At 38.9% G+C, this 17,041-nt stretch overlaps 1 protein-coding gene across 5 annotated transcripts in view; it reads left to right on the top strand.

The window, feature by feature from the left end:
• The window catches only part of USP25 (ubiquitin specific peptidase 25), a 96,916-nt gene that overhangs the window by 26,679 nt on the left and 53,196 nt on the right, over positions 1–17,041 (top strand). For 3 of the 5 annotated variants that reach the window (XM_074599739.1, XM_074599749.1, XM_074599759.1), the window contains exons 4-5: positions 7,815–7,938; positions 14,056–14,218. In XM_074599739.1, coding sequence (XP_074455840.1) covers positions 7,815–7,938; positions 14,056–14,218 — 287 coding nt within the window. The remainder of the gene's footprint in view (positions 1–7,814; positions 7,939–14,055; positions 14,219–17,041) is intronic. The other 2 variants (XM_074599768.1, XM_074599777.1) reach the window with 1 other exon arrangement.

Genomic DNA, 17,041 nt, shown 5'->3' on the forward strand with positions numbered 1-17,041 from the left:
GTCAAACTGAAAAGAGTAACTCTTGAGTTGCACATTCCAAGCTGAATTTCAGGCTTGTCTTCTCTTTTCTGGAGGGCTGAAGGTAGACCCAGGTTCCTTACAGTTCTATAGCACTATAAGTCAGTAATCAAGTAGCATCAACTGCTGTGAGAAAGCAGGCAAACTTTTTTCTTTTTTTTTTTTTTTTTTACATCTTTAGTGTCTGCTCAGGTCCTCATTGGCAACAAAGATGAGAGCCTTTTGCAGCCTTTGTTGTTTTAGTTGGACTGAAAACATGTTCTGAGATAAAGGCATCTTGGCCAACTTTTCTTCATGTTGCAGGATTCATGGGGCAAGAATTAAGCACCCACAGCAGAACAACAGTCTAAACCAATCTCTGATGATAGAGCCCCTGCCTCCTTCCCCTCATCTGTAGGGATCCGGTGGAAGCTTCTTGCAGAAGCCTGCAGTTGTTGTTGGGATCTGCTTGTCTGTAATTTTTTTGGTTATGAGTTTAAACAATGCAGTGCACTTAAAATGGACAAGGTTCAGGGCCCTGCATTGGTAAGTACTGTCACGTAAGGGAGTGTGGTGAAAGACAGTGGATGACTTGGGAGAATGGAAGGATGGGACAGATGGAAAACATATTCAGCAATGATAGCTCCAACCATCAATGCTCCCTTCTGCAAAGAATGCTATTAGCACTTCTCAGTAACTATGCTGAGTTGCTGACAGTATCTTGCCTTTCAAATTTGACTCCCTTTTGCTATCCCACGTAGGTATAATTACATGAAGATAATTATAACTCACCCTTACTGTTCCTTACTGCTCAGCTCCCTCTGTGCATTTGGAACTTACGATGTTATGAGTCACTGAGCTTTGCGATCCCACCAAGTTAAGTCATCCAAACTGGGGATGAGAGGGAGTTACAGTTAAATATCAGAACTGTCTTTTATGCTGCAGAAAACCTCCAGCCACTTGCAAATGCTTTTCAATGTGTGCCTTGCATAAAGGTATATCAAATGTATTCTGCAAGCTTGACAGAATACATTTCTTTGAAATGGTTGCTTAATTAAGGGGTAAAATCAAAATGTATCTTGCAGGAAGTCATACCTTAACAATCAGTGGTTGGTTTGGATTGTGCACTGGCTCTTCCAAAAGTGACAGTGGTCATTCAGCTGTTTGAGAGTTGCATCCTGTATGTTAGGAGGTATGAGGAAACTTCGTTTCTCTTATTAGCAAATGCAACATTTCAGCAGCTACAAAAATATTAATGAGTTTGTGTAAAAGTTACTCCATCTTTAAAAGCAAAGGCTGACAATCAGTGTTAATCATGTTTGTCTTTTTGCCAGTTCAAAATGGTATGTGCAAGCGCCTGCAAGAGTGATGCATGCTTAATCTGACCCCTTTGCAAAGGGTGTGTTTTTTTCCTTCCCTTCATGCAATCTGTTACTGAGCAGAAAGTGCTTAAGTATTAGGGTTGCAATGTACGATTGAACAACTTTTAATCTAAGATCACTTTCATCTTCTGCTTAGTAGCATGAAACCTAAGCACTGTGCTTAAAGCAAAACAAAAGAAGCTGTTTAGTAGTACTTTCCACTACTTTCACTTCACTGATTTCTCTAGAAGCTTTTTTTTCTTCCCATTTGAAGTAATTCAGTGTATTTTCATCTATGGCTTCACAACGGAACCATTGTGTTGCTAAGCATATATCCATTTCCTTCTTACTATTTGAGAAACCTGCAGAACCTAGGGTTAAAGGAAGCATCATAATGAAGAGAAGACATGTATTTTAGAAGCTGTGTTGTCTTAAAATGAAAGAGCTGTCAAGACAAATCCTCTCCCTCCCTTCTTTTGAAAACTCAAAATTCTTTTTCACAAAAACTGAATTATTGGTCTTTGCAATTGCACATTCCACAGCTGAAACAAAAGATTTCAAGCCTTTTTATAAGGGCATAGTACAATGTGACTATAAAATGCCACGCACTCCAACTTGAGGGTTGCAGATTTCACTGCTTCTGGGGACCTGGCTTTTTATGTCTTTCTGTTCTAGAGTTTGAGCCTTTGCATAGGTCTCTAAAGTAATTCAGTCTACTCTTTCCAATGAGGTAGACTTAACTGCACCTAAAACCTAAGTGATGTTTATATAATGTTTCTTAAAGACTCTGAAAAGTTTATGAAGTAACTTTTTTTGGTGCTTCACTGCCCTTACTCTTAGACTCCTACTGTCTTGCCTAAATCCCTCTTGCTTCAGGTTAAGTCCTTTTATTCTTTGTGCTATCCCCTGTGGAGATTATAGTACTCTTTATTCCTTTTATCTCAGGTGAAGTGTTGTATGCTTGAAGACAGTGTATCGTAATGTCCCCCCAGACTTTACGCAGATCTAAACAACCCATATTATTTACAAGTCTTTGGATGCATTTCCTATCCCTGTTGTCGTTTCTTTTTCTCTCTTCTAGATATTCTCTAATGGTTCTGCCTTTTTTGTAATCTGTGGCATGCAAAACAATAACCAAAAATTCACTGAGTTCTTAAGAAAAATGGGTGAATCTCTATAAACGTCCATGTAGTACTCTGACAATATACCTCAGTGTAACACTTCATATTTTCTTCAGTGCTGTGATGATGTGAATTGCAGGTTGAACATGAATCAGCTGTAGCTCCTAGATCCTTCTTGGCACAAGTCCTAGTCAGTCCTTATTCTATAGCTGTGCGTTTTATTGTTTCTGTGAGTAGAACTTGACACTAGTTTCTTCTGTCACCTTACCTAACTTGGATATCGCTACGTGTCTTCATGGCATTTCCTTCTGTTTCAGGGATTGTGTGTGTCATTCCATTCAGGTTCCTGGGAGTGTGTTCAGCTTGGTATGGCAGGGTCCCTGCTTCAAAATGTCACGAGTCTTGTACCTTGACATCTTCCTTTCATCTTACAGATTCACTTGTTCCTTTGTTCCATGACTACCTCTCTCCTTGTCGGTTTAAGGTGTTATCATCCTAGGACAGTGTAAGGGCAGCTGAGATGAGGAAGTTCCTGTAAGATCGTGGTGGCTAATGTTTGCTCGCTCTTTCATCAGTAGAGCTGTTTGGGTTGGCTAAGCAGCTGCTGGGATGCTGTGTATTCTTTCCCCGTCTAGTTTTAACCAAAATTGGAATATACAGCCAATCAAATTCCTTTACATCTTCACGCAGGAGCCCAAGACCATCATGATGTTTAACATCACAGAATAGACAGTAGACTATAGGATCTTGCTTAGCTCTGCTTGTAATGAACAAAACTGATGTAGTCTCAACTTCAATTTTTTTTTCCTTTTATATTGTTGGTGTGTTGAAACTGGAATCTTGCTGCCAGATTTCCATACTTGGCACCTGTCCGTTGAACCCATCAGGCCTGCCCCTTCATTCTTCTCTCCCTGTGCCAGCGGTTGCATCACTTCAGTTGTTTATTGCCTGTCCCTGGGTTCAATTGCTACTTCAGATCTGTCCCTCACGCTGAGTTTCCCAGCCTACTTAAGTTTGAAGTTCCTACTCTCTGCCTCCTCCTGGTATAAGTAACAAGTCAATAACACAGTAATTATTTTAATAACCGAGGCAGTTACCAAGAACCATTTATTTAAGTGATGATAGAAATTTCCCAAGTAAACAGATTGATAAGAAGTTGGTTTAGAAAAGGAAGATATATGGGGATAGGTAAATATAGTGTGTGCATTTACTATATATAAACTAGTGTATTTGTCACAAATGTCAATATACAATTTAAAATTTCTTTGTAGAATTACAAACTATGTCAAGCTCTCTGGATCTTATGTACCAGAAGCACACATTATTATATAATGATGTTGTAAACCAAAAATACATTTCTTAATAAAACAGTTGATTAATTCTGCATGTTAATTTTAGTTGAATAAACATCATGAATGCACTAAGCCAGACTGTTTTGATGTGCAGTTTTTTCGTTGATAAAGAATTTTCAGAAGCAGCCTTTTTTGTTTATGTAGTATTCATGACTTAGTTAAGAATCTTGGCGTTTTCTAAGGCTGTGTGATGTGCAATAAGAAGTACCATTAGGAGATGAGCCGGTGAGAACTAAAGTGTTCTGTAGCCTAAATGAAAGGAGTATTACAAAATCAGCATATGTAAATTAAAGTCAGGTAACTATAAATTTGGAACTGTGGCATTATTCTTAATCCCTTTATGAAATGCATCCTTCAGCCTATCACAGGAAACTCATGTGTGTCTGATAAATACTTTAGGTAAAAGTCAGCTTTTTTTTTTCTTCAAATCGAGACCTTGAACACAGAAATCAGTTGGTCACATAGGAAACTTTAGTAGATCAGTTTCATGAATGAATTCTACTACTCATTGCTATAAAATAAAGTCATAGGTTTGCATTACCACTATAAAATTGAAGTGAAATAAGTATTTTTAAAACTAGGTTAATGTTGAATTTATTACTGATTGTGAGGGAATGCAAAGTGATCATACTTGTAGAATAACTGCTTGAAAATTGGACATCTTTTCACAAAAAAAAAGAAATCCCATGTAAGAATTTAAAAAACATTATGATATTTTAAAACAAAACAAACCCTGCATGAATTTCACGTAGTATATGTACATTTGTATAATCTATGACCAAGTGATAGAAATGCAAACGGTGCAGACAAGCTGATATATATATTTTATTTTTTTTTAAAAGAGGAGTTTAGTCTCAGACTGTTCCTTTTCTGTTATGACATCTATTGAGATCTCCTCTTTATAATCCTATTATTTAGGATTCAAGTCATATGTGAGCTGATGCAGCTTAATGAGTTACTGTGTCAGCTGAGATGCTGAAAAAGACCTTGGACCTGCTCCAAGTACAGCAAACATGAGCTAAAATACATTAGCTTAAATCTCCAAAGCATTTTTGTTTTACATTTGCTAAAAGCTTGCATGGAGCGGGTTAGCATGAATCATCTGATATTTAGAAATGTTTTGGTTTCGGACATAAGTTATGCTAGGTAAACCCTTCGTGACTTAAATCGATTGCACCACTGACATGTGGTGGTAGTATCTGGCAGCAGGACTTCGCTGCATTGTCTTTTTTCGTGCAGATCAGGAATGATGTATACGTGAAAACAAAATTTCTAAAGTGAATCCTGCATTGTCTGCTCCAAGACCCTTGCATGGCAAAGGAAACCGTTGTGTTGATCCGCTGTCTGAAAGCAAGTGGAAGTGAAGGATTTGGGGTTTTAATATTAAAGTAATGTAATCACTGGTAATATCAATGGTAATAAACCTCAGAACACATACGGTGGTGGTAGAGATTAATAAAGATCAACGAGCTAGGGAGGTGCAAAGAAGTTGAATAATTAGATGAAAGCGTGAGTTGTAGTTGACCTTGATAGATTTATTTTTGTGTGCGTGTTTTGTTTGTGTAGAAGTGGGAGCTTTTGTTAACTGTGTAATTTTCATCTAGGTTATGAGTTCTTTTCTGAAAAATACTCCCCATATAAAAGAGCTTACTTCTTCATCTAACTTTTTTCTCTATTGCTGTATGAGAATTTCATCACTCTTACCTGACTAGAGACTAGCTAAAGGAATATTCCCTTCTGTAAATGATTGGAGTAATCCCACACTTTTCCACCAGCGTGCGTGGCTGCTGGATTGAGGCTTACTCCATCTCCAGTTGTGGCCACTATTATTACTTTCAGAAAAACAGCTTGTCTCCAGTGGAGATGAGGTGCTTGTGCGTGACTACCTGCAAATGGATAGAAAATACAACATAAGCACCACATCTTGGAGCATAATAGGTGGTGTGCGTGGTCATGGGATCCTGTTATTGCTGTTGACCTTTCTAGCCTTTCTCCTGCTCTCAGGCTGTAGAACAGAGCCGTGCTTGCCTGTGATCCAGGTTGAGGTATTACTGTACCCTGAATTACATTGTTCTCAACATGGCAGTTCGTATGTCAAAACTCCTCTGGGTGAGCCTTCTGCTGGGGGTTCTTGTAATTCCTTTAGTACTTCTGAAGGAGTACTTTCAGGCATCTGAGTTAAGTATCCATTTGATATGGTGGGAGATCTGAGCTGACTATAAAAGACAAGAATAAAATTACAAAGTGTTGCTTTTGTGGTCATAGCGTTTTTCCATACTTCCAGATAATGACAGATTGCCCAGTTTACTTTGCAGGTAAGAGTGCTTCCTTTAAAGGCTCACTAAATAAAATAGAAAATCAACCATCTTTATTTGTGGGAAGAAAGGGCTAAATTGAAGATTTACTTCAATTTTTGAAGATGCTGGTGCCAACAGAAAAGTTTCTTTTACAACTTCTCTTCGGCCTCAGGTTTCTGTGAGGATAGGGCATCCAATTTTCTGTTCATACACAGATACGGCAATGATTTTTGTAGCATAAGTTCAGCGTTTTGTTTTGATCCAATGAGGAATGTCACAGACAAGTTAGGTCAGGGAAATAGGGGTAGCTTGTCCCTACAGCCAGTCAGCCCATCCAGGAGATAAGTCAGAAGTTAGACGGACAAGCTCTTTGGGTGTGAGTAATTGAGCTGGCCTGTGGAAGGAGAAAAGCAGAGAAGCTGCTCATCTCTCTCTGAAGCGATCATCAGTTTTGAACCTGTATCTCTTTCTCCCAGAGTCTTTTAGCTTCTACTGTCCAAACTCCAGGCTGGATGGAGTCCTGTTCATAGCTCCTTGGGTAAACCTTGTCCTTGGAGGAAGGAGACTGAAATCAGCCAATGGTCCGTGTGTGTGTCTGTCTAACATGGCACGTATAAGTCTCTTTTGCACTTCCCCTCTCTTTCTGTCTGTCTAGCTTAAAAATGAGACTTTTGGCCTTTGAAATCATGATAACCAATGACCTTATTTTTTTCTGAAGGTCTTGTACAGTCGACGGACATTCTTTTTGGTCCTGGCTATTCTGAAAGTATGGCTGTGCCCTACGGGGTGGTGATTGGTGTGGCAGTGTGATGTGGGTACTGAAATCCCTCCCTACTGTGGAGAGGGAGTGCTGTTGCTACCGTCGCGAAACAGGGAGGTTTACGGGGGACATTAGTATCTGATACTTTGGATAACGGAAGCTGGAGAGGAAGGCAGAAGTAAGGTTGTTTTCATCTTTGTCACTCAGTTAGTAGCCCATCTAGCATTTCCCACGTGTCCAAGTGTGGGTCCTCACTTTGACTTCAGTATTTGTTTTCTTAATTCTCCTGTTGAGATGGGACATTTCCACTAGACAGAAATTAGGTTTAAATACATTCAGAAAAGGAATGCACAGACAGGATAGAAAAGAATTAGGTTACGTAAAGGACACTCCCACATGTTACGAAACCAAGTGAAAGTATTTGCCTTACCAGTGCACAGAAATACTTGTAGAATTTGGGGCTGTATTGGGAAAACTCTGCATACGTTCCTCCACGAGGAGGGAAAAACAACTATGCTCGGTTAAGGTATCCTTTTTAAGAGAAGGTTGTCTTCATTGTGTGTTCCCTGGAAGCAACTGATCACGGTAGCTGAAGTAATACATTTAAGCGTATTGCTTTAAGAGGGCTTTCAGAAACCATGGATTCCTAAATTTGTCCCATAGCTTTTTGAAACTTAAGATCATTAGGAGGAAGGAGGACTATTGCCCATCATATCTTAGGAAGAGCACGCTGTTGAGGCTTTTATCTGGCTTAGAGGTGGAAGGGAGCTGTTAGCAGGGTTAGTGGTTGGAAGAGCACAGGGCACAGGAGGGATGGACAGGAATGTCGCTCAGCACTCCACGTGGGCTCTCTCTCCTCTACAGTAAGACTTGCCTTTTCATTCTGTTTCACTTTTAATTTTGAGAAAGATAGTTTTGCTTTTCAGATGTGATTGATCTCACTGGAGATGATAAAGATGATCTTCAGAGGGCAATTGCCTTGAGTTTGGAGGAATCAAACAGGGCATTCAGGGAGACTGGAATAACAGATGAGGAGCAAGCCATTAGCAGGTAAACAAACAACTTATATAAAGCAGAAATTAAATTAAAGAGTTGGAGATTGGCCTGTATTGCTTTTTTTTTAACTTTTAATTTAACAAAGAATAATTTGTCTACTTTCACTTGTGCTACTGATATGCCTGGCTTCAGGATGTTGCTTTATTGTGTTTTCTACGCTGGAAAATAGTCTACTATGTGTGGGCTAGGATTTAATAGTATGTTTCATGTTGATGTATTTGTTTAAATATTGAGGAAGTGGATGGAGATAGAGAATATATGATCATATTTAAATTGGGGTCTAAAACTAAAACTTTCTCATGTGTATCAGGTAAAAAGCAATGAAAACAAAATATAATTAAGAAGCTAATAAATTTTTTTTGTCCTGTTTTTTGCGGTGTTCACTTTACGGTAACATTTTCCTCTCTGCTATGGCTGTGATTGGGGGGAGGGGTAGTAATGCTATGACAAGCATATTAAGAGCAGCTGCTGTATTTAGGCTGATAAAATATGTTATTAACCTATTTAACAAATAGGATTTATAAGCTTTGAGTGAAGTTAACTTCTTGGTTTAAAGTTTTATGAACTTAACTTTCTCAACTTGGGCATGATAAGAGTCTGTAAATTATCTTTTTATCAGATTTTACAATAAATTTTTGTACAGTGTGTATTTATATGTAAGTATAGATATAATTATGAAATACTTGTGACTTGAACTAAGCCTGAGTGTAGGATTGTGAGGGAGGGATGTTGGGGTTTTTTTTTTATCTGTGGCTGGCCTTGGGACGGATGTTGGATTCTTTTCATCTGTATCTAGTCTTGTTCTAGGGTAAAAGGGCAATGATTTGATCACAGTGTTAGAAGGTTAAGTACTGCCTCCTTGTAAAGGCTAATTTTATAAAAAATTGATTTAGATGGGGGAGATCCACCACAATAATTCTTTTCCTCAGTTCACTGTATTTGACAGTCTAAATGGCTTATCAGAAAAGTCCAACTCTGAGAATATGGAGAGTGTTACTTTCTCTGCAGTCATTTGCTTTTTCCTTTTGAAAATAATAAATGTGCTAATTGTGAGAATAAACATACCCCTCCGTTGTGATAAAAGCCATCTTGTTACATGAGTTTAAGATGACATATATTAGGAGAGAAAGGTGGGATGAGAGGGATTTATAGTCTTATTAATAATTAGAAGAAGACTTTAAGGGGTTGTTTTTTTCTAAGACCTCTCAGTATGTGCATGTATATGAGATTATGGTGAAAGTTCTGTCCGGTTCTGATTCAGAAGTTCAGCTCTTGCATGTTCTTTTTTGAAGGACAAAATTTTCATAATTGCGGAGTTGTGATTTAGGCAGACACTCAGAAAGATGGACCTATTTCTGGATATGGAAATCTTTTTCCATTTTTTTCCTTCACCAAGCTTTGACTGCTTCTGCAGTCCCACTTCTTGGGAGCCTCAAAGGTTTAGTTTTTTTCATGTAGACTTTGTTTTTCACTTCTCAGATTAAAAAGCCCTTTTTGGTTTTACCTGCTTAGCCCATAACTAAGTATTATAAATACACTCTACTTAAGTTATGGTGTATTTTTTTTTTTCTGGTTGCAGATAACAAAGTATGCCATTTTTTTTCCTCTCAAAGGCATGTAGACAATTTGTTCAGTTATATACAGAGAATATATAACTGTCTTCTGCTGAAACACAGATGTATATTTGATGGCAAAATTACACACAACAGCATGTGCCAAATTAAGAGCCTGTTGCTACCAAGGGGGTTATGGCCTGCATACTGTACCATGTCTTCTATACTTGCTGTAGTATTCTTTGGAGCATTTGTTGCATGAATTCCTCTCGCAAAGCCATACAAAAACATTCACTAAAATATCCAGAGTGTATCATGGCACAAGAAAGGGAAATGGGACTTTGCTTGTGAATGGAGGCAGAGAAGAGTGAGAATCTTGAGGGTTTTGGTAGCATTGGGGTATTAGATCAACTCAGTTACGTATCAGGATGCACCCGAAATTGATGGCAAATTATGTCAGAGTTGTACAAATACAGGAAGTTCAGAATTGTTGAATTCTTGATCTGAACTGTTTAATCAGTTTCCTTAAGGACAGGACTTCAGACTGGGTTGGTTTTTGTTTGTTTTTTTGTATTGTTGTGTTTTTTTTAAAAGAAAACCAAAAAAATCACTTTGTAGTTAACACCCCGCAGAAGAATGTTGGCATTCCAATAGAAAGCACAGTATCTGCTGAGGACTTCTCAGAACAAAAAGTAGAACACTGTGGTTGTAAACAAGTCAAGCTGCAGCCACTTACTTTTGTTTTTCTAAGTTAAATAAGAAGCTGAAATCAAATAGGAAGCCAATAATAAGCAAATTAAACTATGGAAATATTTCATTTTTAATAATGTAGGATGTGTGCATGTTGAAATAGTCTTTGGTGTGGAGGATATTTTTTTCAAAGGTATTCATAGTGGTTTGGAACCTGATTTGCACTGATTTTGTTAAGGTTTCCAAGGGAGCATTAATGGAATTTCTTGACTTGTGTAATTAATGTTGTAATGCACGTAGAATTTGTCTTCCTGAATGTAATTGCCTTGTGCTACTTAATGAGGACAGATCTGATTACTGTGTAGGTGTTGAGCAGTGCAGCTGTAATGTCCAAGTGTCCAAGCTGAACATCTTGTACATGGCACGTTTAAAATTTTTTACTATTCTCTCTAAATCTTTCAGGGAAATGCGCATGATCAGTGTATTTCCTCATACGAAAAAGTTTCTCCTGTTTACATTACTTTTCATGGATTAAAGGAGAATGAGGCTGGAGAGACAGGGCTTCAGTGGGGAAGCTAGTGAGAGATACGACTGGAAGGCGAAGTTAGCTGGTCTGCGTTGTGTAGCCATGTTAAGATGAGAGGCCATGCTATAACTGCATAAGGATGTGCACAGCCCCTAGACTCTTTTTGGGTGTGGTGCGTTTGGTTTTGGTTTTTTTTCTTCCTGTTTTTAACGTGGTCACTGAAACTGATGGGGACTCTGCACTGTGGTGAAGCGTTGCATGTGTAGCTCAAAGGGGAAACTGAGGAGGGATGTAGGGTTAGGGATATTCCTGGATGGTCCAGCTATAGGACAGTCCCAGTATAAAGACCTTTCCTTGTTCTTTTTGCTGAGCAGCCTGCCAGAGTAGGCTTTTCTGCAGCATGTTTAGTGGGCTTCCTCAAAATGGTTTGGCTGAACTTTTGTGCTGTGGACTCGCTTTGCCGGAGGCTCATTGCATTGTCTGGCTAGCCCCATGCAAGCAGCTCTGAAAGCTCTTGTCTGTGCCCAGCTTGTTACAGAGAGAAATAAAACACCGCTTTCAAGTCCCATGCCAAACCTGGCAGTAACTAACCCTCGCTCCAGAGCTTCCCTTCAAACAAGATTCCAACACTTGGAGGTGGGGCAGCCTTTGGTCCCCTGAGGTTAGAGACGTGCCATACCCTGCACATAGCTTATGGCTCTGCTGCTGGTGACTGCTGCCATGGTCTCCAAGAGTCTCAAAGAGGGTATTCTGGCTGCATAATCAGCATTGCTAAATCCTTGTACTAACTTTCTGGGAGGATGCTTGCTTTGTTGAGAGCAATGCGCGAGTGAGATTCTTTGTCAAGGTAGTCTCCCAAATCAGGACTGTATGAATATAATGTTGTGAACATTATAATATAAGACGTATACACACTATGCTGGTAAATACACATATTTATTCAGCTTTTGAGCTGATCATTAGGTTCCTGTTTACTATGCACAGTAGTTCAGTTTGCATCACTGCTATCGTTGTGGCTGAAAATGAATTTGGCACATAGGGTGTGCAGCTACTGCATGTGCTCTCTGAGGACAGATAATGTTACAAGTAAAAATAAGGAAAAAATATCACAAATCTTTGAGAATTAAATACTTTATTAAGATATGGAAACAGATTTGAGGTGAAGCTAGAGATGAGGAAATCCCTCACCTGCTAAAGAAATACAAAAACAAATACAGGAAGAAATTCTGGTTGGTAATTAAGTTGATAAATGGTAATACCTTTGGGGTCAGGGAACTGTTTCAGTTTGAGAATATATATTTTTCTGAACTTGAATCTTGAAATATCATGAAATATTCTTGAGCTTGGAGGGGGGAAAAAGTTTGACTTTTTTCCCCCCAAAACAAAACCGATATGGAATAGGTATTGTAGTCCTGTTACAATATCATTCTAAATTTATTCCAGTCTGTCAGAGTCTTCCCATCAGTTTTAAAGGTCCCTTCAATTTAGTTTAAACAATAGTTTAGGTAATTCCACCTGGATGAGAAATTATTTGAAATATGTATGACATTCCTTTTGAATTAATTTTTAATGTCCTTATCAAATAAGTCTTATTCTTAAAGCAGAGATACACTGGTCATCTAAGACTTTTGAAGGGTTGTATCGGTGAGAAGGGAAATAAATTTGACTGTTTCTTGATATCTTGGGATTTGCTTAGGAGATGTCATTGTCATTGCTAGTGTAAGAGTCTTCCCACTGAAGAATCAGGTTCCATCCCTATGCATTGTTTGAAGAGATGTCAGAGCAGAAAGTCCTAGAGGATTATACACCTGTCCTTTCAGGGTCTTTTGAAAAAAGATGTGCTGTTGACAAGGTTATATGTTAAAAACTAAATGTCAGCAATTGATTAATACTTAGGAAATTGCAAGTTTTAGGCTCTTTCTGATATGTATTGATACAAAAATGGTATTTATACCAAATGGGCTCTCAAATTCTGAATGCTGCTTTTTTTTTTTTTTTCAAAATAAGTAAAGTAGCAATAACTAATTAGTATGTGCCCCAAAGCAGTTATCTACAGCAAATTCATATAATGCTTCATAATTCTTGTATATCTTGTAAGATACCTTTTCTTACTTTGATAAAAGCATAGTTACAGTTAGGAAACTGAGGGATTACGTTGTGTGTGTTTTACAAACACCCACCTATACACCCCTTCTTTGTTTTTTCTAAGGTGTTCAAACTTTATTCTTTAGGAACTCCATCTACAGACCAACCTAAACCTGCCTTTCTTTGATGTTTAGTGAGTCTGGAATCGAAGGGGCAACCCTTCAGGCTGCACAGACTGCTTAGGTGCTTGTCATGCAGCTCCTGAAATACTGTGCTTGGCCAATGTAGTAGTTCAACAGCAGCTCAGTCTTTTGTATGATAAGTGGACGAGATAGCTGGGGATAGCGGCTGTGTCAGTAGAGCACATGCCAGGCCACTTTGCGTATTAGTTAGAGCCATTGTCATATGACCTGAATGTATCCATCTCCATCTTTCTATTTAGAATATGTGGCTACCACAAATTACCTCTAAGATGTTCTTTTGTCACCAGGCTAAGGTTGTGTGCTGATATGGAAACACTGTGCTGAGTGAAGCTTGAGTTTGGGAGCACAACACACATCAGATCTTACTGTCATGTGAAATATAGACATTCAGCGTAAATCATGTAGGAATTTTCCTGCAAAGAGTGTAGTCATTGAAGCGTACAATTAACTTGTTGGGTGGCATCTGAGAAATTGTGGGGAGAGGTTTTTCCATGGCTCAAAAGTAATCACTTGCTATGTAAAGCAATTAATACTGTTGCATAAGTTGCAAAAATGGAAACTAAAAAAGCTTCTTCCATTTTTGAAAGTTACCTAGCTAGCTTTGGCTACCTGTCAGTAAAATAGTTGTTGGTGACTTTGTGCTTTGCCTACCAATAAAAGCATTTCTAGATGAAAGCACTATACTGATAGTGCTGCTTAGAATTTCTTGCTGTCCATCCTGTTTGAGTCTGGTTCTTAAACAATTGATGATTTACAGATAATTTACTAGATAATCTGTAAGTATTTAGAGCTCTCACAGGAGATTCACTCACTCACATGAAATTACTGTAACGTATCTAAAAGTAAAATAGTGACTCAATTTTGAAAACACATTATTGAATATAAATTTAAAACCTGCAACCTGCATATAAATTTAAGTTCAGCATCAATAAATGCTTAGCAAATGGTCTAATTAAGATGTCTGTATTAGTAACTGAAGATGTTTTACTATGGTTTTTTTTATCTTTTTTTTTTTGCTTTCTCTCACATTTTCCTCTCCTTTCTGTTCCTGAAGAGTTCTAGAAGCCAGCATTGCAGAAAATAAAGCAAGTTTAAAGAGGACGCACCCAGAGGTATGGAGTGACTCTCCAAACCCTTATGATCGAAAGCGGCAAGACAACTGCCCAGTAGGATTAAAGAATGTTGGCAACACGTGCTGGTTTAGTGCTGTCATTCAGGTAAGCACCCTCTTTGATTAGCTGTGTATACGCTTTGTTGTATCTAGTGTGAGGTGAGTTACCTTATTTTCAGTGGATAACTTAAGATATCTGTTTTCCTGGGAAGTTTAGGCCACTGTATGAGACGAACATTACTTATTTATTGCATCTCTTAAGATCCTCACCCATAAGTTTGACTGAAGTCTAGAAAGTACTGTAGCATAACTAAGTGAAACTTCAAAATGTTTCTTATTAAAAAGTTGTTGAAGACAAGGACTTGAGTCTCTGAAGATCCTGTCAGCTCATGCTGACATCAGTGACAATTATGGTTGCCTAAAAACATGTGAAGATTGGATTACAGATGAGGAACAACTTTAATATTAAAAGGAATGCATGCAAATGACTGAAAGAGAGTGACTGACAATGGAGGTAGGTAGAGGAAATGAGACATCCTCAATCACGGAGTGCTTACTGGAATAGCTACAAGGAAATAGATAGCTGAGTAGGGTAAAAGAAGGAGTAACTGAAACTTGAAGGAAACTTGAGAAGGAGGAAAGTGAAGGTCTGATATGGATGCAATTGTATCTGGTTTAGGTTGTTTTGCCTAATACAGCCAATATGTGTGCTCTTACTCTGTTTTTGTGTATATGTAGCTTGATTAAAAGCTATCCTTTTTTATTGTCTTTGTTTTAAAGATAGGATTAATAGGGAAATGGGTACAGATACTGCAACTTACCTAGCGAAATCTAATGTTCTAATATGAATAATTCATTATACATAAACATTATGAATACATGTTTCAAAAGGTTTTTTTAAAATCTGTGTATGTTTCTATAAATAAACTGTACATATGTTCAAAAGCATCCAAACCCACAGAAAACTGTGTGCGAAACTGGAATACAATAGGAGGAAATTTATTTTTAGTCTACAAGAAGCAATTTCAGCATATTGTAACTTTTCATAGTCTGACATTTTGAAAGGAAGCAAATAAAATATTTAATACCTATTTTTAAAAAATTACTGTCAGGCCAAAGCACTTCAGATAAACTAATATGTTACTTTCATACTGATGGCTTTTGTACTTTGGGCTGAGTCCATTTAGATCCATGTTCTGCCTAGTAATTTCCGCAAATGGATGCTTACAGAGGAGTACAGACAGTACGCATGATACCGCTCCATTAAGACATTCCCAAGCCTCCAACCGCTCTCATCTTGGGGGATTTTCTTGATCCTTTGCAATTTTAGTTGGTAATCCCCAGTGGACCTCTCTTTTACGTACTTGTCTCCCTTGAACCTTGCAAATTTCTTGCACCCGTAGAGTCCTTTGGGTAGGAATTCCATAGCTGTGCTCTCTATTGCATGAAGAACTGCCTTGTTTTTCTTTGTTTTTAAACCTGGCTCCCACTAGCTTTGTCTGGCCTCCATCTCTTCTGGCTGACAAGACAGGTAAAAGTTGGTTGCCATTTACTGTTATGTGGACTGCTCTCATACTCTGTTTCAACAGGTTGGTGGTCTCTCTTTCCAAGCTGAGTGCTGAGTTGTTGTGGATATAGAATCTGTTCTACCCTCTGATCCTCCTTGTTGCTGTTCTCCAGGTCTTTTCTAGCTCTAGTACCGCTTTAGTTGGGGGACCGGGAAAGTTCTCAAGGTGTGAGTGGGCTTTGAACTTATGATGTGATATGATGGACAGATACAGGCTCTTCAGGAAAGATAAGTAGGGATTACAAGGACGGGTGTTCCCTTTGTTGTGAGGGACCAGCTAACATGTATGTGGTACTTGTATGGGACAAGATGACAGTTTAAGATGAGAGTTTGTGGGTCAGGATCAGAGGGGAGGCTGGTAAAGTTACTACCCTGGTTAGTCTGGTACAGACCACCCTCCTCAGGATGAGGATGTGGGCAAGGCGTTCTTTAAAGGCAACGAAGTCTCTGGATCGTGGTCTATGGTTTCCATTGGGAACTTTAATAAACATCCTGACACCTGCTGGAAGTCCAGCACAGTGGGACATAAGCAAACCAGACTTCTGGAGAGTATCAGGGGCAACTTATTGATACAGGTACTGATGGGCCAACTAGGGGAGATGCAAAGCTGGATCTGCTGTTCTCTAAAATGGAAGAACTGGTTTGAAATGTAGTAATGTGGGTACTCTTGACTGCAGTAACCGTGAAATAGTGGAGTTCAAGATCCTGATGGGAGTGAGGAAGGAGTAGCAGGGTACAAAACATAGAGTTCAGGAGAGCAGACTTTGGCTTCTTCAGGAAGTTGGTATCTGGGATCCTATAGGAGGCAGCTCTGAAGGGCAGTGTAACTCAGGAAAGCTGGCAGCATTCTCTGATTGCAAGAATAGTCCATTCTGCTGCTCAGGGAGCTCATGGCCAAACTCCAATGTAAGCAGACAGTGTGCAGGATCTGGAAGCAGAGGCTACTGAGAAGTTTGGAAATGTTGCCCAGGTATGAGAGATGGTGTTATGAAAGTAAAAGCCAACCTAGAGTTGATGCCTCAAGGGATGCCTAGGGTAGAAAGAAGTTGTTTAGATGCTACACCTAGCCATAAAAGGCTGAGCATGGAGAACACGGTTCTGTTGCTGAATAGAACAGGTGATTTAGTGACAGCAGGCTTAAATAAGGCTGAGGTACTCAGTGCCTTGCTTTGCTTCAGTCTTCACTGATGAGTTCTCCCAGACCGCTGTGCTTAGTTGGGAGAGAGGAACTCTGAGCAGTGGTTAAGGATTCGGAGATTATGTGAGGAAGCCTCACCCATTAAAGCTCACAGGACGTGTTGAGCTGCATCCAGTGGTGCTGAGAGAACGGGGAAAGCCTTAGCAAGGCCACTCTCTGTCATC

Source organism: Larus michahellis, chromosome 1, assembly GCF_964199755.1.
Source record: "Larus michahellis chromosome 1, bLarMic1.1, whole genome shotgun sequence".
Classification (NCBI taxonomy): Eukaryota; Metazoa; Chordata; class Aves; order Charadriiformes; family Laridae; genus Larus; species Larus michahellis.